The sequence below is a fragment of the Ovis canadensis genome, chromosome 6 (assembly GCF_042477335.2).
Source record: "Ovis canadensis isolate MfBH-ARS-UI-01 breed Bighorn chromosome 6, ARS-UI_OviCan_v2, whole genome shotgun sequence".
NCBI classification, from domain to species: Eukaryota; Metazoa; Chordata; class Mammalia; order Artiodactyla; family Bovidae; genus Ovis; species Ovis canadensis.
In genome coordinates, this window is record NC_091250.1 from 21,241,759 (window position 1) to 21,264,955 (window position 23,197).

At 43.3% G+C, this 23,197-nt stretch overlaps 3 protein-coding genes across 3 annotated transcripts in view; 2 read left to right on the forward strand and 1 right to left on the reverse strand.

Annotated features, from left to right (window-relative positions):
- On the forward strand, positions 1-14,228 carry LOC138442814 (rho GTPase-activating protein 20-like). Its single transcript, XM_069594988.1, has 6 exons — positions 1-1,382; positions 4,796-4,905; positions 5,419-5,605; positions 7,101-7,227; positions 12,764-12,933; positions 14,169-14,228. Exons 1-6 carry the CDS (start codon positions 1,224-1,226, stop codon positions 14,226-14,228), a joined length of 813 nt encoding a protein of 270 aa, XP_069451089.1. The 5' UTR covers positions 1-1,223.
- Positions 1-23,197, reverse strand: part of LOC138442267 (endogenous retrovirus group K member 9 Env polyprotein-like) — a 125,121-nt gene that overhangs the window by 33,004 nt on the left and 68,920 nt on the right. The window lies entirely within an intron of this gene.
- The window catches only part of LOC138442815 (rho GTPase-activating protein 20-like), a 15,399-nt gene continuing 5,694 nt past the window's right edge, over positions 13,493-23,197 (forward strand). The window contains exons 1-4 of the mRNA XM_069594989.1: positions 13,493-14,869; positions 18,078-18,187; positions 18,701-18,887; positions 20,114-20,240. Of these exons, the coding sequence (XP_069451090.1) occupies positions 14,711-14,869; positions 18,078-18,187; positions 18,701-18,887; positions 20,114-20,240 (583 nt within the window). The 5' untranslated portion in view covers positions 13,493-14,710. The remainder of the gene's footprint in view (positions 14,870-18,077; positions 18,188-18,700; positions 18,888-20,113; positions 20,241-23,197) is intronic.

Sequence of the window (23,197 nt, forward strand, 5' to 3'; positions counted from 1 at the left end):
TCTTTGGGTGAGAGAGCTCTTGGTTTTGCATAGAATGGTGGGGAGGACCTGGAGGGGAATTTAACTCCAGGCTATGTTGAGCCCTGTAACTTTCCTCAGACTCTGTGTGTAAGAAGCTCTGAGAGTCCACCTCATCCTCACACTGTCTCCTGGTCTCCTCCCTTGAAGTCCACACTAGTCTCAAGTCTCCTTCAGCTGAGTCTGCTCGCCCTATGACTCAAAATGTCTCACACGGATTTGATATGTAACTCAAGTGTTTAAGCATACAGTAGGCATCCTCTGGCAAAGATGAATCCTTTGATCCTGCCAGAATGTGTCAAAAGAGAGTCACAGAGTTTGGACTGTGCTATATCCAGCTAGTGTATTGAAGTGTAAGCATTAACTCTTGTTCACTGTCCACTCTCTCTCCAAGCACTACACTAGATGCAGGGAATTGTATGCTATATATGGAGAAATTTATCATACCAGTTATGTGCTAGCTACTACCCCAGACCTTGGGCTTTCACAGAAAATTTAGGCAGTAGCCATGACTATCACCACCCTCACTTCATAAATGAAAAACAAAAGAGCCTCACCCAAGAATGTGCTATGCCCGAAGTCACACAGTGGATGAGGAGCATAACAGATTCCACAATCCTTGAAACACCTGGTTCCAATATCTGTTATCTCTCTAACTTTGCAGACAGCAGAGGACATGAAAATACAGGAAAAGGAACTAGAAAGGCTGATGAGAAAGGAATGAGATCAGAGGAGGAGGAGCCTGATTAAGCCTGAGGTTGAGGGGAGGGAATACAGGAAACAGGAATGAATGGGGTGGACAGTCCCTGGAAGGGGAATAAACAAATGGAGCATGAATATGGCAAAAAGATTTCCACACTCAGGGAAGAGCATCTATGATAGGGAATAATGAGAAAGCAGCGGTGAAGGAGGAGAGGGTGACTCCTCAAAGGCCTCAAAGCAGAGACAGTTAATACAGTAAATTCACTGAAACAGAAAATCTGACTACACAAGTGTTTAAAATGTTTCAGTGTATGACTCAAATCGATTGTTGGGTAGGAAATATATTTACAGACACTGAAGAAAAAGTTTCAAATTGACTTGGGTGCTGTTCTAGAACTGTATCCTCATAAACGCACCTCTGTCAAAACAGGAGCAAGCTTGTGCTCTGGGTTTCTAGATAGGAAATGTCCCACAGTTTTCTTCTCTTTCCTTCCCTATAGGAGATGCTTTCCTTTATCAATCAAAAAGGGCCGTTCACAGAAGGCATCTTCAGAAAACCAGCCAGCATAAAATCATGCAGAGCCCTAAAGAAGAAACTAAACGCTGGACACAAAGTTAACTTTGATGATGAATCCATTCTCGTAGTATCATCGGTCTTAAAGGTAAGGAAAGCTTGAGCATCGTCCACACACAGAGTCAGTCTAAAGCTGTATGACTGGACCTTCACTATGAATGCCCAAGAAGCATAATAGGCATAAGAGAGGAAGGATCTGAAACGTGGAAAACACTTCACAAAGTCAAAAGTGAAGGAAGGTACCTCAAATGTTATGAGCCCCAAACATTAGATATTTTCCTTTTTCATTGCACATCTTGCCTCCTGAACACTCCATGAAGAAGAAGAATAAATTTCAAAATAACTTCTTACCACGTTGAGGGTTTACCTAAACAAGCTTCCTGCTTTGGATGACTTCCTCATCACCTTCCTAATGAAGGCAACATTTCCAAAATAAAATTCATATTAAGCTTTTGGAAACAGTTAACAGAAGTAGCTTCCCAGGTGGCTCAGACAGTAAAGAATCTGCCTGCAATGCAAGAAACCTGGGTTCGATCCCTGGGTTGGAAGGATCCCCTGGAACAGGGAGTGGCATACGACTCCAGTCGTATGGACGGAGGAGTCTGGCAGGTTATAGTTTATGAGGGTGCCCAGAACTGGACACGGCTGTGGCAACTTAGCATGGATGCATGACAGATGTTTACTCACTATGGTAAACTCGTGAGTGTGTGTGTGTGAGTCGCCTAGTCGCATCCGATTCTCTGTAATCCCTTTAACTGTTGCCCAGCAGACTCCTCTGTCCATGCAACCCTCCAGGCAAGAATCCTAGAGTGGGTTGCCATGCTCGACTCCAGGGGATCTTCCTGCCAGGGATCGAACCTGCCTCTCTTGCATCTCCTGCATTGGCAGGCAGGTTCTTTACCACTAGCCCCACCTGGGAAGTCCATTTGTCTTACAATGAATCAAAAAATGCTTAGTGAGGCCCCCAAAATCTCTGATCACTTCATCATCCTTCCTTCCCCAGGCTCTCAATACCTTTTACTTTAAAATTAGTGTAGGGATGACTCCACCATTTGTTCGTCCTTTTTCCTCCTTTTTTCTCCCTTCCCATCTTTAACAACCTTTGTTAACATCTGTATGTTTAACCCATCACCCAAAGTTACAGTTACATGGTAACCAGTCTTACTACATGCCTCATCTTATAAAGCTTATTTTTTAGAGTGAGTCCAACAGTCAAAATCAGTTTGGAATTTGGAAAAACTCGATAGATTTATCCAACAGATAGACTGAGTTTGAAATGATACAGCTAAGTGACAGGCGTGTAGTTAAATTTCTACCAGTATAAAAGAAAAGAAAAAAAATTAATCAATCCATCTTAGAACTTGTTAGCAGCTATGAAGAAAAATATATTGACCCGTGGTGGATTAATGTCAATGTATGGCAAAACCAATACAGTACTGTAAACTAAAATAAAGAAAAAAAAAATTAAGAAAAAAAAGAAAACTAAAAAAAAAATTAAAATCATTTCATTAAAAATGCTATGTATCTAAACTGGAAAATATTATTCTTATATGGTAATTAAATAAAAGAAGGAAAAGCTGGGCAAAAAAAAATATATATATATAGATGTCATAATAACTATAGACAGGTTATTAAAATTATCTTAGAAACTAAATAACATGTGGTATTTCCTTGTCCCCTGTTAATGTTCGATTGTATGATAATAGCAACAGTGCAGATATGACTTAGAGGTGAGCCCTAGAACACTTGCACCATCATAATACACACTAGGGATGCAAATAGCAAGTAGAGTGCTACCCTCTATAAGGTGCACACTTGGAACTGATTTGATTTGTGAGCAGGTGTTACTAGGCTCTTGCCTGTTTCCATGCTATAAGCATACAGGTCTTAGACAATCCCAGAGTTTTCTCTTCCTAACGTTGATTGATCTTGGTGGGGAATCAAACTTCGCACCTTTGGCCTTGAGAATACCATATGTCCAAGCAACCACAGAGGTGGTCTAAATCAGAAGTGAATACATCGTCAGAACCACATTGAGTTTTCCATTAAACTGTCTATAAACAGAGGGCCAATAGCAAATAGCCATGGCATATTCCGTATGAGTCATGTCCTGGCTTAACCACAAAGGGCCTGCTGCACACCCCCAGACTCCCAGAAGCCAAAGCCAGATGAGATGGTTGAATGGCATCACCAACTCGATGGACATGAATCTGAACAAGACCCAGGTGTTGGTGATGGACAGGAAAGCCTGGTGTGCAGTGCATGGGGTCGCAAAGAGTAGGACAGGACTGAATGGCTGAACTGAAATGGAGTGCTTCCTCCCTCCCAATACACTGTGGACACTCCATAAGAAGCATAGAGAAAACCTAATGACCATGATTGGGTACTGAATACCAATCACTAGAAAAAGTATGAGAGGACTGAGACTCTGTACATTATCTTCATACTCTATCCTCAGTACTCAAAAGAGTGCCAGACACAAACAGCAGCTCAATAAGTACTGAAACAAGTGAACGCTGACAGGATTATAATCATGACAGTTGCCGCAGAAACACTGCCTGAAGCAGATACTCTTCAGAGAAGTCAGGCTGTATATTAAGACCAGTGGAAGCAAGTTGTGCCTTTGAAACTGGCAAGGCAATGCAATCATTTCCCCTCAGGCTTGCACAACAGTTTACAACTTCATCCATTTTCATAGGCCCCATTCTATCATATTAAGACTTGGTCACCAGGATAAACTTTCCAGGCCTCCACTTAGGAAGCTTACATTTGCAGATTCTATCCCAAAGGTGTGAAGTTGCCATGTATGTAAATTTTCAGCTTCCTCTTTGGGGAGGATATATTCCATTCAAAGAGTTGCAAGGGTAACGTGTAGTTTACCCATTGGGGCTTTTGGTTTATTTCTAACACCTGCTGCTTAAAACTCTGTACAACTGAACTTTTATATTTTTTTTTTTTTAAAGAAAATGATCGAAGCGATTTCGATACTAGCTTTTTCCCAAAGAGCACACATACCTCCGGTTTTCTCTTAATATGTGTATAAGAGCATGTAGGGGTGTAGTTTTGTTTTATTTCAGAACTTCTCTTTCTTGAATTCAGAGCAAGCACTGTGTCTGAAGCAAACAAACAAAATGGGTATGTGCATTTCTTTTCAGGAAACGAATAGGATTCGGGTGAGTTATCACCAGACCTTGCCAGTTTGTACTAATGTGTTAACATGTACACAAAGAGTAAGCTCCAGGTGGTAGAAGGAGCTTTAGCCTCATTCTCACCACAGCCTAGACTCTACTTTTAGGCTTCCAATTTTAGCTGGGGAAAATCCAACCAGTACTTCTGAGTGTGCAAGGCTGTGGAGAATCACAGCCAAGCTCTGTGTGAATCAGTCTGCGTGGCTGTGAAGGAGTTGCGGACTGAACTGAATTTTTCAACTAAATATTTTCTTTGCAATTTCTCCATTGAACTTATCATAAGAATAATAAACATTTTTTTGATCTACATAAGGATTTTCTTCGAAATATCCAAGGAAGCATCTTTTCAGCCCGTCTCTACGATAAATGGCTTGATGTTATTGATCAAGGGAATGAGGAGGAGAAAATAACTGCGACCCAGAGGTAATGATGCAATAATTACTCAACTCTGAGAAAATGCAACCAACATACTCTTAGGAAAATATCAGCTTATAGTTTACAGCTGTGTCCTCTGAAATAATGAGCAGTATCAAGTGCTTTCACTTGAGGATACCCCTGGAAGCCAGTTTGAAGAGAGATGCATGCCTTATTGGCGACACTGTGTTTTTCTCCTAATCTTATTAACATGGAATGCTTGACCATTTTACACCTTCTGAATACATGAAACTGTTGGAGATGAAATTCACTGGCCTAAAAAGAGATTATAAAGAACCAATCCGCCAGGGGTATGATCTTAAATACAAACACATAACTAACCAGAGTAGGGCTTATCTGGTTCAGGAATTAAAATCAGTGAAACATTCTTGTATGCATTCATGCCTGGCACTGTGAGAATGGACCGTGTACATGGTAGGAAAAGAAGTACTGTGTTCTCTGTATTTCCACTTACTAAGCAAAATGACTCGCTTTATTCATAAGTGCTTTTTCTGTCATTAGGCTTGTAGACCAGCTACCAAGAGCCAATGTAGTGTTGTTGCGATACCTTTTTGGAGTGTTACACAACATTGAGCAACATTCCTCATCCAATCAGATGACACCTTATAATTTATCCGTATGTCTCGCCCCAAGCATCCTTTGTCTGCTTAATTCTGGCAGCTCAGCATTTGAAAACTTCACCAAAAAGGTAACAAGATCTCTCATTTTATGCCTTGTGGGGCAGAGTCCCCATTTTGAACCTGAAGTCTATGGTATTAATGCTGGTGAACCTGTGTTTTAAAGTGCACATTTTAATTACACCGCCTCGGAGTGGCAGAGTCCTACTCTGGTTGGGCATGGGAAGGTGTATTTTAACTGAGAACAGTTGAGTCACTTCTCCTTTGCCATCCAAGGGATTAAACAACAGAGAGGTAAGAGTAGGACGATATGATAGAAAAGAACCTGGCTTTGGAACCGGAGAGCCAAGGTTCAACTCTCAGCCTCATCACTGAGGGTGTAAGAGCCTCCAAACTGTGAGTTCATCATTACACAACCATGACAGACCCAATACATCTGGTCCCTGTCGGCACATCTTAGGCAGCCTGGGCCATACGACCACCCGAGGCCCCACACACGCTGGGCTCACTCTGCCAGTTGTGGCTCATTCATGAAAATATTTGGCTTCTATTGTGTCTCCCGGAGAAGGCAATGGCACCCCACTCCAGTATTCTTGCCTGCAAAATCCCATGGATGGAGGAGCCAGGTAGGCTGCAGTACATGGGGTCGCTAAGAGTCAGGCATGACTGAGCGATTTCACTTTTGCTTTTCACTTTCATGCATTGGAGAAGGTAATGGCAACCCACTCCAGTGTTCTTGCCTGGAGGATCCCAGATACGGGGCGGCTGCCGTCTGTGGGGTCGCACAGAGTCGGACACGACTGAAGCGACTCAGCAGCAGCAGCAGCAGCAGCATTGTGTCTCCGCCAGAGGATGAGGAAGCTAGGTAAATATTTCAGAATATCCTAACAGAGCCATAGCATACCTAATATATCAAGCTCTTCTCAAAGCTCCCCCAGACAGCAAGTGTGAGGCAAGGCAATGTAGACAGACAGACAGACATGTTTTCTCTCCAGATGCTTTCTTCCTTCACAACCCCCATCCAGCCCCCAAACCCAGACAGAAACCTGTGCTACCCAAGTTTCAGATATTTCTTCACTGAAGTAATTTCACAATTTGTGTTGTATCTGATACTTTATAAGTTTTAATAAGATGTTATGTATAAATTATCAGTAAAACAAGAAAAATTTTAATAAAACTAAATAAAACTTAATAATATACATTTTTGTCGCAAACATCCTATGTGGGCTACTTACAAATCATCCTAGTTTTAAGCATGTAACCATCATTACAAATTTTTAGCTATTAAACCAGCCCACATATTATAACTTTAGCCGAATGACTAAAGAATTTTAAAATGTGTGCCCAAAGTACTCTTGAATGTATCAGTTATTTCTTAGAAAAAACTGATACATATATATTATATATATATACATCCATATATACATATATTTTATCAAGTCTGAATGTTTCTCAGACCTCTTTTGCATTTTGTGTAAGAGCCCAGGTTCACGTATGAAACCTGATTTACTATTACGCCATATGTACAGTAATATGCCATTTTTTTTTTGCCCCATTGTGTTACAGGTTTCTTTGATACAATTCCTCATTGAAAACTGTCTCAAGATATTTGGAGAAGATATCACTTCTCTCTTTGGAGAGAACTCAGTGAGTTGTGATAACAGTGATATCACTGATAACAGTGAGATTTCAGGTAGGTGAATAATGTAACTGGCTTTCATGCAAAAGACAGCAAGGCTGCCAGGGCTCCATGGGAGATCCTAGAGCCCAAATCACATTGTAAGGGCAGTCATTTCCATCTGCTCCAAGACATGGGAAGTTTCCCACTTGTGAGATCAAAGAAAGGATAACACTCTACTGATTTCGAGAAGCAACTAGTACAGCTTTAGGAGACATCACGGTTCAGTTGAGTTCAGTTGCTCAGTCGTGTCCGACTCTTTGTGACCCCAAGGACTACAGTGACCCCGAGTCCTTGGGGTCGAGGACTGCAGCGTGCCAGGCCTCCCCTGTGCATCACCAACTCCCGGAGCTTACTCAAACTCATGTCCATCGAATCGGTGATGCCATCCAACCATCTCATCCTCTCTCGTCCCCTTCTCCTCCTGCCTTCAATCTTTCCCAGCATCAGAGTCTTTTCCATAGAGTCAGTTCTTCACATCAGGTGGCCAAAACAGTGGAGTTTCAGCTTCAGCTACAGTGAGATTGTTGTGTTTGGGGTGGCCTTTCTGTATTCTGGCAGCTTGTGGTTCCTCTTTATTGTGGAGGTTCCTCACTGTGGCTGGGGTTTTGCAGGTGGCTTCTCAAGGTTTCCTGGTTAGGGAGGCTTGCGTCCATGTTCTGGTGGGTGGGGCTGGATTTCTCTCTGGAGTGGAATGAAGTGTCCAGTAGTGAGTTTTGAGATGACTGTGGGTTTGGTGTGACTTAGGGCAGCCTGTATATTGATGCTCGGGCCTATGTTCCTGCATTGCTAGAGAATTTGTGTGGTATGCCTTGCTCTGGAACTTGTTGGCTCTTGGGTGGTGCTTGGTTTCAGTGTAGGTACGGAGGCTTTGGATGAGCTCTTATCCATTAATGTTCCCTGGAGTCAGGAGTTCTCTGGTGTTCTCAGGATTTGGACTTAAGCCTTCTGCCTCTGGTTTTCAGTCTTATTCTTACAGTAGCCTCGAGACTTCTCTATCTATACAGCACCGATGATAAAACATCTAGGTTAATGATGAAAAGCTTCTCCACAGTGAGGGACACCCAGAGAGGTTCACAGAGTGAGACAGAGAAGGGAAGAGGGAGGAGGGATATAGAGTTGACCAGGAGAAGAAGAGGCGGACTCAAACGGGGAGAGAGCAAGCTAGCCAGTAGTCAATTCCCTGTGTGCTCTCCACAGTGTGGACCCCTCAGAGAGGTTCATGCAGTAGTTAAACAGAGAAGAGAAGAAGGAGGAAGGAGACAGAGGTGACCAGGAGGAGAAAAGAGGGATTCAAAAGGAGAGAGACCAGATCCAGCCAGTAATCAGTTCCCTAAGTGTTCTCCACAGCCCGGAACACACATAGAGATTCACAGAGTTGGGTAGGGAAGAGAAGGGTGAGGTGGTGACCTGGTGGAGAAAAAGGAGAGTGAAAAGGGGGAGAGAGCCATCAAGCCAGTAATCACACTCCCAACTAAAAATGGGTAGAGAAGATTGGGTTCCTTAAAGGTACAAAATTGATAACAAATACCAAAAAGCACAGATTAAAAGTCTAGAGTAAAGGTGATACTCCCCAAACTACAATCTTTAAAAAAAAGTCAAAATAAATGTTAAAATATATGTATGAACTTTGCTTTACAAATAGGGTTTTTTTTTTTTTGCAAGGTAATAGTAGGTTATAAAAATGAAAATTAAAGGAGTAATAGAGGACTAAAAAATTTAAAGAAAATTTTTAAATGATAATATTAAAAATATATCTCGGAATTTTTCTGGAGCTGTTGTGGGCAGTGTGGGGTTAGTTCAGTTTCAGATAGTTCCTTGATCCAGCTTATACTTCTCAAGATCTATAGGCCCCTTCCAATGTAGTCAGTGCTAACTACAAGGTTTTAAACTTTTGCACCTGTCATTTCCAGAGCGGTTCCCTCTGTTTATTTTAGCTTCTTCTGTTTGTTGGTCTCTTCAGTGTCTAATTTCTGCCCTGACATAGGGGATCGAAGGTGGTCACTCATTTAGGCTAACTGATTCAGTCGTGCTGTGGGCAGGTTGGAACACTGCAAACCAATATCACTGGCGTATGCTCACCAGGTCCCGGCCGCACTGGGTTTGCCCCTGCTCACGGTGTGTGTGCTTTCCCAGTCTACACTGCTCAGGCTCCAGGTTGCTCTGCCTGGAACTGTCTGAGGTGGGCCCTGGGTTGCAAGCACTTCCCAGGTCTAAGCCACTCAGGTTCAGGTTGCTTCTCAGGTAGTCCACAAAGGCTCTGACTCAGTTGGACCTGCCTCTTGTGCACTTCCCCGGTCCAAGCAGCTCAGGCAACCAGGTGCTTGGCGAGCACAGTCACCCCCAGGTGTGGTGCGTCTTATCACCTCCTCCATCCCAGCCACTCGGTTTCCTGGGTGGCAGCAGGTGTGCCCGTCTCAGGTATGCCTTGTGTCTCTTCTGGGGAGCTGATCCCTGGCTGCGACCCTCCCTGAGAATATCAACCACCCAGAATCCCAAGAAGCCTTGGTAGGCAAATGGGAGCCTGCTTGCGGTTTTGTACAGGATGCCCCTCTGGGGCTGAGATTGCCCCTTTCTGGCTCTGGCTGCCCCTGCCTGCCTCCCTGTCTCCAGCCAGTGCACAGCCAGCTAGCTCTCCTGTGCTCAGTCCTTTGTTCTGTGAGTGGGCCAGGAAGTGCCTTAGGTTAGGGCTTTTCCCAGGATAGTTCTCTCTCTTTTTACTTTCTGTCTGGCTATCCCACAGTTTGGGTCAGATTGCCCTCAGGGCATTCAGGCCAGGTGCCTACAATGCAGCCTGCACCTCCCTATCCAGCCCCCTGATTGCTGGTGGCAAATGTGAGTGTCTGGACTACTTCTCTGCTGGAAGTTGCTGTTAGGCAGGTAATTGGTGGGTTTTATTTATTTATTTAGCATTCCTCCCCGTTATGTTGCCCTCTGAGGTTCCAAAACTCCCCACTGATCTGCCAGTGAACTGGTGTTTGGAAACTTCTCCTGTTTTAAGACTCCCTTCTCAGGACAGATCTCCGTCCCTACCTCTTTTGTCTCTCTTTTTATCTTTTATATTTTTTCTTACCGCCTTTCGAAGACAGTGGGCTGCCTTTCTGGGTGCCCGATGTCCTCTGCCAGCATTCAGAAGTTGTTCTGTGGAATTTGCTCCGGCTCAAATGTTCTTTCCATAACGTTGTGGGGAGAAAGAGATCTTTCCATCCTATTCCCTCCGCCGTCTTAGGACCGCCCCTGAGACTTGAACTCTGGATTCTACCTCCACAGCAAGCTCACTTTCCATTCTGCTTCAGACCCAGGTTGCAAATGGAACTGGACTGAATGTTTATATGTCTGTTTGTTTGTTTTAAAATCTTTCCTCTCACAATGATCCCTGCTACCACTCCAATATTGTCCCATGGACATTTCTTTATCTGAATAAAATGTCCTACTAATTTAGGAAGTATTCGGGCCAGAATAGAATTACTACTGAAATTATTTGTCTTCTTATAGTTGTTATTCTACACCCACAACATTTGAAAATTTCACATCTTAATGTTCAAACCTTAATTTGAGCATGAGGAAACATTAACCATTGCAAGGACTGTTTAAGAAAGATGAGGATATAAAGTTAACCTGTTTAACAGTCCCTGGCAACCCACTCCAGTATTATTATCCGGGACATCCACGGACAGGAGCCTGACAGGCTATAGTCCATGGGGTCGCAAGAGCTGGACACGACTGAACACTTGAGCACCATACGTTTCATGGCTATACTGTATATTTTTATTGCTCACAGAGCCAACAAGAACTCTAACACCAACCAATGTACTTGACGAATGGTCCATCTAGACCAGAAAATAAAAGTATAGGGCTTAATGTCTATTTTCCTTTCCGTCTATTCTTCTAAACGAGCTGGACGTATAGCTTTCTATCAACTGATAGAGCTTTCTTCCTAAGAGTATGCTTATTAAAGCTGAACAATGCATGAATACATTTGGAATATATGAATACCTGTGGGTAGCTTAGAAATAAAAGAATCAGGTTAAGAGTAGGGAAACCAGGGTGCATAAAGCAACTCAACCCATATAAACGTGTATTTTTAAAAAATATTTGTACATATTAATTAGGAGAATCTCTTCCCGAATTTAAAATGCATTTGCTTTCTTCATTATCTCCTTTTAAAATGATGGCAGTATGAATCGCAGGGCAGGAGGAGCCTAAGGCAAAATGATGGCATTCCTCTAGGAATGTACACCTTCTGGAGGCTGCAAAATCAAATGGAGAATGGGGGTGGAGTCTGCTTGGGGGGAGGTGACTGATGTCTAGGCTGCCTTAGGCCCTTTGAAGGACGGAAATGACCTTTATTAAGGCTGCTATGTGCCATGTCTTGTGTTGAGTAGTACCTGATGTTATGTAGTCCAGTGAGGTGTAAGTAGCATCATTTCTGTTAAGTCTGAGCAAAGTGAAGCTCAAAGACTTTTAGGCAACTTATCCAATTAAGAGGCAGAATAGGAGCCTTCTAGTTCTCTCACCCAGCACCACAAATGCTTCAGTCCCTTGAAAGCACATGGTGATGTACTCTCTATGTCTCAGAACAGACAAGAGGATGGGCATTTTAAAACATTTGGTTACATTCTCCTGTTGATTTTTCTACAACTTGGCTCCTCTGTCGACTTCTTTAGCTGGTTATTTAAGCAGGTTATTTAAGGAAATATTAAGCAGGTTTATTGAGCAAATACCAGGGAAAAATTCTCAGCGGGCATGAGAAACTCTGAACTCCATTTCTCATTGCTGATCACTCTTTCTTTGAAAAGCCCTTCATCTGCATTCCTTTGAACATGGGCTGTTGGTAGTTAACATTCATCTTTGCGTTAGCTCAGTAAGGTGTTATACAAAAATGGCCAGCTGTAATCCTACCAAGTAGTCTGCATTTAATGACTACTTCCCAAGACCCTGAGGGCAGGAAGTCATCCTTGGAGCTGACTGAGGTGTGTGGCTGACTGAGGTCCAGAGGCTGACTGAAAAGCAGGATCAGGCAGGATGTCTCAGGAAAGGCGATTCTTTTGATGGGAGAAAACTGGGCATGACTGGTGTTCAGAAAGCCAAACAGGTCATTGAACCGAGGAAGGAAACTTACTACAAAAGTAAATGATAACCAAATGCTGCTTGATTTGAATATTAAATATTTTGGGTTTTAAAAGGAGATCTGATACCGGAATCCTCTGATAATACTTACCATTAGGAAACCTGTATAACTACAGCTTAAGTGCCTCATGACACAGGGCAAAGGGAATAGATAGCACTGTCTGGGGAGTACTGTCACAGGGAGAATCACCCCTGAGTCTGATCACGCCTGTAGGTTTGCAGAATATGGGGAAGAAGAACATGTTAACACCACAAGGATGCAATTAGCCTGTTTCAGAGTGTGGGGAATTCTATATAACAAATGGTTCAGTTTCTCTCTTTCAGCCTCTGCCATGAACATGCTGCTGAATGTAACTGGTGGAAATAGGCTAAGTAAGCTAAACTACTACTACTGAAAATCTCTCTTCTACATTTGATTCAGACAAGAAGACAGTTAGTAAGAGTTCTGTCAAAAACTGGGCCTTCTGGTGTCGCTCCAGGACTCGCGAGGACAACCAACACCCACCTCTACCACCCAGAAAGCAAAAACAGCTCTTTGGAGTTGCTCTTGAGGAAGTATGTGATAATGACACCCTGCCCACCCCAATTCTGGTAGGTCTTCTTTTGGTTTTGGTAACCTTCCTGAGGAGGGGAATTCGCAGAGATCAAGTGTTCTCTTCCCAATCTACTCCACATGAAGAAGTCTGGCTTTGTCCGATAAATTTCACAATGTTATTTCAAAGAAAAAGATCTGATTTAGGTACTGCAGAGTCAGAAGGCAAATACAAAATGAAAAGTTACTCTCATCCATTCCACCGATTTCAACAAAGACCCATCTATACCAGCTCAGACCAGTTAACATGGACTCTTTGAAGTAAGGCAGTTAGAGAAGGCGAGGTTGAGAAAAAGAATGAGACCTGGCACTTTACAGACCACCTTTAATGAGGCGAGACGGGGCAGCAGTCAGATTAGGGAGCTGCTGCCCTTACCCAAGAAGAGGAAGTCTATATAGGCATGGATGTGAAAAGCTACTGTCTTAAGGGCGCCCATTCTTCTGCAAGGTTGTTCAGAGTAGTTACCTCTTAAACAGCTGGGGCAAGGAATTTGGAGATTGGCCAGAGGCTGGGACCGGGTGGGAGCCAGTCCGTAATCAACCCAATGTCAATTTTTTTTCTTTGGGTGAGAGAGCTCTTGGTTTTGCATAGAATGGTGGGGAGGACCTGGAGGGGAGTTTTAACTCCAGGCTATTTTGAGCCCTGTAACTTTCCTCAGACTGTGTGTGTAAGAAGCTCTGAGAGTCCAACTTGACTCTTGAGTCTCCTCCCTTGAAGTCCACACTAGTCTCAAGTCTCCTTCAGCTGAGTCTGCTCGCCCTATGACTCAAAATGTCTCACACGGATTTGATATGTAACTCAAGTGTTTAAGCATAAAGTAGGCATCCTCTGGCAAAGATGAATCCTTTGATCCTGCCAGAATGTGTCAAAAGAGAGTCACAGAATTTGGACTGTGTATTGAACTGTAGTAGTGTATTGAAGTGTAAGCATTAACTCTTGTTCACTGTCCACTCTCTCTCCAAGCACTACACTAGATGCAGGGAATTGTATGCTACATATGGAGAAATTTATCATACCAGTTATGTGCTAGCTACTACCCCAGACCTTGGGCTTTCACAGAAAATTTAGGCGGTAGCCGTGACTATCACCACCCTCACTTCATAAAAGAAAAACAAAAGAGCCTCACCCAAGAATGTGCTATGCCCAAAGTCACACAGTGGATGAGGAGCATAACAGATTCCACAATCCTTGAAACACCTGGCTCCAATATCTGTTATCTCTCTACCTTTGCAGATAGCAGAGGACCTGAAAATACAGGAAAAGGAACTAGAAAGGCTGATGAGAAAGGAATGAGATCAGAGGAGGAGAAGCCTGGTTAAGCCTGAGTTTGAGGGAAGGGAATACAGGAAACAGGAATGAATGGGGTGGACAGTCGCTGGAAGGGGAATAAACTAATGGCGCATCAATACGGCAAAAAGATTTCCACACTCAGGGAAGAGCATCTATAATAGGGAATAATGAGAAAGCAGCCGTGAAGGAGGAGAGGGTGACTCCTCAAAGGCCTCAGAGCAGAGACAGTTAATACAGTAAATTCACTGAAACAGAAAATCTGACTACACAAGTGTTTAAAATGTTTCAGTGTATGACTCAAATCGATTGTTGGGTAGGAAATATATTTACAGACACTGAAGTAAAAATTTCAAATTGACTTGGGTGCTGTTCTAGAACTGTACCCTCATATACCACAGCTCTGTCAAAACAGGAGCAAGCTTGTGCTCTGGGCTTCTAGATAGGAAATGTCCCACAGTTTTCTTCTCTTTCCTTCCCTATAGGAGATGCTTTCCTTTATCAATCAAAAAGGGCCGTTCACAGAAGGCATCTTCCGAAAATCAGCCAGTATAAAATCATGCAGAGCCCTAAAGAAGAAACTAAACGCTGGACACAAAGTTAACTTTGATGATGAATCCGTTCTCGTAGTATCGTCTGTCTTAAAGGTAAGGAAAGTTTGAGCATCGTCCACACACAGAGTCAGTGTAAAGCTGTATGACTGGACCTTCACTATGAATGCCCAAGAAGCATAATAGGCATAAGAGAGGAAGGATCTGAAACGTGGAAAACACTTCACAAAGTCAAAAGTGAAGGAAGGTACCTCAAATGTTATGAGCCCCATACATTAGATATTTTCCTTTTTCATTGCACATCTTGCCTCCTGAACACTCCATGAAGAAGAATAATAAATTTCAAAATACCCACTTACACATTGAGCGTTTACCAAAACAAGCTTCCTGCTTTGGATGACTGCCTCATCACCTTCCTAATGAAGGCAACATTTCCAAAATAAAATTCATATTAAGCTTTTGGAAACAGTTAACAGAAGTAGCTTCCCAGGTGGCTCAGACAGTAAAGAATCTGCTTGCAATGCAAGAAACCTGGGTTCGATCCCTGGGTTGGAAGGATTCCCTGGAACAGGGACTGACATACGACTCCAGTCGTAAGGACACAGGAGTCTAGCAGGTTATAGTTTATGAGGGGGCCCAGAACTGGACACGGCTATGGCAGGTTAGCATGGATGCAAGACAGATGTTTACTCACTATGGTAAACTCGTGTGTGTCTTTGTGTGTGTGCGTGTGTGTTATTCACCTAGTCGCATCCGACTCTCTGTGATCCCATTGACTGTAGCCCAGCAGACTCCTCTGTCCATGCAACCCTCCAGGCAAGAATCCTAGAGTGGGTTGCAATGCTCGACTCCAGGCGATCTTCCTGCCAGGGATCGAACCTGCCTCTCTTGCATCTCCTGCATTGGCAGGCAGGTTCTTTACCACTAGCCCCACCTGGGAAGTCCATTTGTCTTACAATGAATCAAAAAATGCTTAGTGAGGCCCCCAACATCTCTGATCACTTCATCATCCTTCCTTCCCCTGTCTCTCAATACCTTTTACTTTAAAATTAGTGTAGGGATGACTCCACCATTTGTTCCTCCTTTTTCCTCCTTTTTTCTCCCTTCCCATCTTTAACAACCTTTGTTAATATCTGTACGTTTAACCCATCACCCAAGGTTACAGTTACACGGTAACCAGTCTTACTACATGCCTCATCTTAAAAGCTTATTTTCAAAGTGAGCCCAACAGTCAAAATCAGTTGGGAATTTGGAAAAATTCGATCGATTTATACAAAAAATAGACTGAGTTTGAAATGATACACCTAAATTACAAGCGTGTAGTTAAATTTCTACCAGGGCAATAATAGAACAGGAAAAAAAAAATCACTACATCTTGGAATTTAGGAGCTATGAACAAAATTATATTGATGTAGTAATAACTATAGACAGGTTATTAAAATTATCTTAGAAACTAAATAACATGTGGTATTTCCTTGTCCCCTGTTAATGTTCGATTGTATGATAATAGCAACAGTGCAGATATGACTTAGAGGTGAGCCCTAGAACGCTTGCACCATCATAATACACACTAGGGATGCAAATAGCAAGTAGAGTGCTACCCTCTATAAGGTGCACACTTGGAACTGATTTGATTTGTGAGCAGATGTTACTAGGCTCTTGCCTGTCTCCATGCTATAAGCATACAGGTCTTAGACAATCCCAGAGTTTTCTCTTCCTAAAGTTGATTGATCTTGGTGGGGAATCAAACTTCGCACCTTCGGCCTTGAGAATACCATATGTCCAAGCAACCACAGAGGTGGTCTAAATCATAAGTGAATACATCGTCAGAACCACATTGAGTTTTCCATTAAACTGTCTATAAACAGAGGGCCAATAGCAAATAGCCATGGCATATTCTGTATGAGTCATGTCCTGGCTTAACCACAAAGGGCCTGCTGCACACCCCCAGACTCCCAGAAGCCAAAGCCAGATGAGATGGTTGAATGGCATCACCAACTCGATGGACATGAATCTGAACAAGACCCAGGTGTTGGTGATGGACAGGAAAGCCTGGTGTGCAGTGCATGGGGTCGCAAAGAGTAGGACAGGACTGAATGGCTGAACTGAAATGGAGTGCTTCCTCCCTCCCAATACACTGTGGACACTCCATAAGAAGCATAGAGGAAACCTAATGACCATGATTGGGTACTGAATACCAATCACTAGAAAAAGTATGAGAGGACTGAGACTCTGTACGTTATCTTCATACTCTATCCTCAGTACTCAAAAGAGTGCCAGACACAAACAGCAGCTCAGTAAGTACTGAAACAAGTGAACGCTGACAGGATTATAATCATGACAGTTGCCGCAGAAACACTGCCTGAAGCAGATACTCTTCAGAGAAGTCATGCTGTATATTAAGACCAGTGGAAGCAAGTTGTGCCTTTGAAACTGGCAAGGCAATGCAATCATTTCCCCTCAGGCTTGCACAACAGTTTACAACTTCATCCATTTTCATAGGCCCCATTCTATCATATTAAGACTTGGTCACCAGGATAAACTTTCCAGGCCTCCACTTAGGAAGCTTACATTTGCAGATTCTATCCCACAGGTGTGAAGTTGCCATGTATGTAAATTTTCAGCTTCCTCTTTGGGGAGGATATATTCCATTCAAAGAGTTGCAAGGGTAACGTGTAGTTTACCCATTGGGGCTTTTGGTTTATTTCTAACACCTGCTGCTTAAAACTCTGTACAACTGAACTTTAATTTTTTTTTTTTTTAAAGAAAATGATCGAAGCGATTTTGATACTAGCTTTTTCCCAAAGAGCACACATACCTCCGGTTTCTCTTAATATGTGTATAAGAGCATGTAGGGGTGTAGTCTTGTTTTATTTCAGAACTTCTCTTTCTTGAATTCAGAGCAAGCACTGTGTCTGAAGTAAACAAACAAAATGGGTATGTGCATTTCTTTTCAGGAAACGAATAGGATTTCGGGTGAGTTATCACCAGACCTTGCCAGTTTGTACTAATGTGTTAACATGTACACAAAGAGTAAGCTCCAGGTGATAGAAGGAGCTTTAGCCTCATTCTCACCACAGCCTAGACTCTACTTTTAGGCTTCCAATTTTAGCTGGGGAAAATCCAACCAGTACTTCTGAGTGTGCAAGGCTGTGGAGAATCACAGCCAAGCTCTGTGTGAATCAGTCTGCGTGGCTGTGAAGGAATTGCGGACTGAACTGAATTTTTCAACTAAATATTTTCTTTGCAATTTCTCCATGGAATTTATCATAAGAATAACAAATATTTTTTTGATCTACATAAGGATTTTCTTCAAAATATCCAAGGGAGCATATTTTCAGCCCGTCTCTACGATAAATGGCTTGATGTTATTGATCAAGGGAATGAGGAGGAGAAAATAACTGCGACCCAGAGGTAATGATGCAATAATTACTCAACTCTGAGAAAATACAACCAACATACTCTTAGGAAAATATCAGCTTATAGTTTACAGCTGTGTCCTCTGAAATAATGAGCAGTATCAAGTGCTTTCACTTGAGGATACCCCTGGAAGCCAGTTTGAAAAGAGATGCATGCCTTATTGGCGACACTGTGTTTTTCTCCTAATCTTATTAACATGGAATGCTTGACCATTTTACACCTTCTGAATACATGAAACTGTTGGAGATGAAATCCACTGGCGTAGAAAGAGATGATAAAGAACCAATCCGCCAGGGGTATGATCTTAAATACAAACACATAACTAACCAGAGTAGGGCTTATCTGGTTCAGGAATTAAAATCAGTGAAACATTTTTGTGTGCATCCATGCCTGGCACTGTGAGAATGGACTGTGTACATGGTAGGAAAAGAAGTACTGTGTTCTCTGTATTTCCACTTACTAAGCAAAATGACTCGCTTTATTCATAAGTGCTTTTTCTGTCATTAGGCTTGTAGACCAGCTACCAAGAGCCAATGTAGTGCTGTTGCGATACCTTTTTGGAGTGTTACACAACATTGAGCAACATTCCTCATCCAATCAGATGACATCTTATAATTTATCCATGTGTCTCGCCCCAAGCATCCTTTGTCTGCTTAATTCTGGAAGCTCAGCATTTGAAAACGTCAGCAAAAAGGTAACAAGATCTCTCATTTTATGCCTTGTGGGGCAGAGTCCCCATTTTGAACCTGAAGTCTATGGTATTAACGCTAGTGAACCCGTGTTTTAAAGTGCACATTTTAATTACACCGCCTTGGAGTGGCAGAGTCCTACTCTGGTTGGGCATGGGAAGGTGTATTTTAACTGAGAACAGCTGAGTCACTTCTCCCTTGCCATCCAAGGGATTAAACAACAGAGAGGTAAGAGTAGGACGATATGATAGAAAAGAACCTGGCTTTGGAACCGGAGAGCCAAGGTTCAACTCTCAGCCTCATCACTGAGGGTGTAAGAGCCTCCAAACTGTGGGTTCACCATTACACAACGATGACAGACCCAATACATCTGGTCCCTGTCGGCACATCTTAGGCGGCCTGGGCCATACAACCACCCGAGGCTCCACACACGCTGGCCGCACTCTGCCAGTTGTGGCTGATTCAGGAAAATACTTGGCTTCTATTGTGTCTCTGCTAGAGGATGAGGAAGCTAGTAAAATATTTCAGAACATCCTAACAGAGCCATAACATGCCTAATAAGATCACAGCTCTTCTCCAAGCTCCCCTAGACAGCAAGTGTGAGGCAAGGCAACGTAGACAGACAGACAGACATGTTTTCTCTCCAGATGCTTTCTTCCTTCACAACCCTCCTCCCCCCACCCAGCCCACACAGAAACCTTTGCTACCTAACTTTCAGATATTTCTTCAACTGAAGTGAATTTCACAATTTGTGTTGTATTTGATACTTTATAAGTTTTAATAAGATGCTATATATAAATTCTATGTCATTAAAACTAGAAAGATTTTAACAAAACTAAATAAAACGTAGTAAGAGACTATACATTTTTGTCCCAAACATCCGATGTGAGCTACTTACAAACCATCCTAGTTTTAAGCATGTAAGCATGATTAGAAAATTTTAGCTATTAAACCAGCCCACATATTATAACTTTAGCCCACTGACTAAAAGAATTTTAAAATTTGTGCCCAAGGTACTCTTGAAAGTATCAGTTATTTCTTAGAAAAAACTGATATATATAGACTATATATACATATACACACATACATATATATATATTTAATCAAGTCTGAATTTTTCTCAGACCTCTTTTACATTTAGTATTAGAGCCCAGATTCACGTATGAAACGTGATTTACTATTACGCCATATGTACAGTAATACGCTATTTTTTTGCCCAATTGTGTTACAGGTTTCTTTGATACAATTCCTCATTGAAAACTGTCTCAAGATATTTGGAGAAGATATCACTTCTCTCTTTGGAGAGAACTCAGTGAGTTGTGATAGCAGTGATATCACTGATAACAGTGAGATTTCAGGTAGGTGAATAATGTAACTGGCTTTCATGCAAAAGACAGCAAGGCTGCCAGGGCTCCATGGGAGATCCTAGAGCCCAAATCACATTGTAAGGGCAGTCATTTCCATCTGCTCCAAGACATGGGAAGTTTCCCACTTGTGAGATCAAAGAAAGGATAAGGCTGTTCTGATTTCAAGAAGCAACTAGTACAGCTTTAGGAGACATCACGGTTCAGTTGAGTTCAGTTGCTCAGTCGTGTCTGACTCTTGTGACCCCAGGACTACAGTGACCCCGAGTCCTTGGGGTCGAGGACTGCAGCGTGCCAGGCCTCCCTGTGCATCACCAACTCCCGGAGCTTACTCAAACTCATGTCCATCGAATCAGTGATGCCATCCAACCATCTCATCCTCTCTCGTCCCCTTCTCCTCCTGCCTTCAATCTTTCCCAGCATCAGAGTCTTTTCCATAGAGTCAGTTCTTCACATCACGTGGCCAAAACCGTGGAGTTTCAGCTTCAGCTACAGTGAGATTGTGTTTGGGGTGGCCTTTCTGTATTCTGGCAGCTTGTGATTCCTCTTTATTGTGGAGGTTCCTCACTGTGGCTGGGGTTTTGCAGGTGGCTTCTCAAGGTTTCCTGGTTAGGGAAGCTTGCGTCCATGTTCTGGTGGGTGGGGCTGGATTTCTCTCTGGAGTGGAATGAAGTGTCCAGTAGTGAGTTTTGAGATGATTGTGGGTTTGGTGTGACTTAGGGCAGCCTGTATATTGATGCTCAGGGCTATGTTCCTGTATTGCTAGAGAATTTGTGTGGTATGCCTTGCTCTGGAACTTGTTGGCTCTTGGGTGGTGCTTGGTTTCAGTGTAGGTATGGAGGCTTTTGGATGAGCTCTTATCCATTAATGTTCCCTGGAGTCAGGAGTTCTCTGGTGTTCTCAGGATTTGGACTTAAGCCTCCTGCCTCTGGTTTTCAGTCTTATTCTTACAGTAGCCTCGAGACTTCTCTATCTGTACAGCACCGATGATAAAACATCTAGGTTAATGATGAAAAGCTTCTCCACAGTGAGGGACACCCAGAGAGGTTCACACAGTGAGACGGAGAAGAGAAGAGGGAGGAGGGAGATAGAGTTGACCAGGAGAAGAAGAGGGGGAATCAAAGAGGGGAGAGAGCAAGCTAGCCAGTAATCAGATTCCTATGTGCTCTCCACAGTCTGGACCCCTCAGAGATGTTCATGGAGTTACACAGAGAAGAGAAGAAGGAGGAAGGAGACAGAGGAGACCGGGAGGAGAATAGAGGGATTCAAAAGGAGAGAGACAGATCCAGCCAGTAATCAGCTCCCTAAGTGTTCTCCACAGCCCGGGACACACAAAGAGATTCACAGAGTTGGGTAGGGAAGAGAAGGGTGAGGTGGAGATAGAGGTGACCTGGTGGAGAAAAAGGAGAGTGAAAAGGGGGAGAGAGCCATCAAGCCAGTAATCACACTCCCAACTAAAAATGGGTAGAGAAGATTGGGTTCCTAAAGGTACAAAATTGATAACAAATACCAAAAAGCACAAATTAAAAGTCTAGAGTAAAGGTGACACTCCCCAAACTACAATATTTTTTAAAAAGTCACAATAAATGTTAAATTATATATATGAAGTTTGCTTTACGAATAGGATCTTTTTTCTTTTCTTTGCAAGGTAATAGTAGGTTATAAAAATGAACATTAAAGGAGTAATAGAGGACTTAAAAATTTAAAGAAAATTTTTAAATGATAATATTAAAAATATATCTAGGAATTTTTCTGGAGCTGTTGTGGGCAGTGTGGGGTTAGTTCAGTTTCAGATAGCTCCTTGATCCAGCTTATATTTCTCAAGATCTATAGGCCCCTTCCAATGTAGTCAGCGCTAACTACAAGGTTTGAATCTGTTGCACCTGTCATTTGCAGAGCGGTTCCCTCTGTTTATTTTAGCTTCTTCTGTTTGCTGGTCTCTTCAGTGTCTAATTTCCGCCCTGACATAGGGGATCGAAAGTGGTCACTCATTTAGGCTAACTGATTCAGTCGTGCTGTGGGCAGGTTGGAACACTGCAAACCAATATCACTGGCGTATGCTCACCAGGTCCCGGCCGCACTGGGTTTGCCCCCGCTCACGGTGTGTGTGCTTTCCCAGTCTACACTGCTCAGGCTCCAGGTTGCTCTGCCTGGAACTGTCTGAGGTGGGCCCTGGATTGCGTGCACCTCCCAGGTCTAAGCCACTCTGGTTCACGTTGGTTCTCAGGTAGTCCACAAAGGCTCAGACTCGGTTGGACCTGCCTCTTGTGCCCTTCCCCAGTCCGAGCAGCTCAGGCGACCAGGTGCTTGGAAAGCATAGTCACCCTCAGGTGTGGTGCGTCTTTTCACCTCCTCCATCCCAGCCGCTCAGTTTCCTGGGTGGCATCAGGTGTGCCCGGCTCAGGTATGCCTTGTGTCTCTTCTGGGGAGCTGATCCCTGGCTGCGACCCTCCCTGAGAATGTCAACCACCCAGAATCCCAAGAAGCCTTGGTAGGCAAATGGGAGCCTGCTTGCGGTTTTGTAGAGGATGCCCCTCTGGGGCTGAGATTGCCCTTTTCTGGCTCTGGCTGCCCCCACCTGCCTCCCTGTCTCCAGCCAGTGCATAGCCAGCTAGCTCTCCTGTGCTCAGTCCTTTGTTCTGTGAGTGGGCCAGGAAGTGCCTTAGGTTAGGGCTTTTCCCAGGATAGTTCTCTCTCTCTCTTTTTACTTTCTGTCTGGCTATCCCACAGTTTGGGTCAGACTGCCCTCAGGGCATTCAGTCCAGGTGCCTACAATGCAGCCCATACCTCCCTGTTCAGCCCCCTGCTTGCTGGTGGCAAATGTGAGTGTCTGGACTACTTCTGTGCCGGGGGCCAGCGTGAGGAATTCCGCCCATGGCAAAGGTCATGAGGAAGAAGGCTTGGCATACGCAAAGGCGTGATCAAGCCTCAGGAAACCCCCTGTTCCCGAG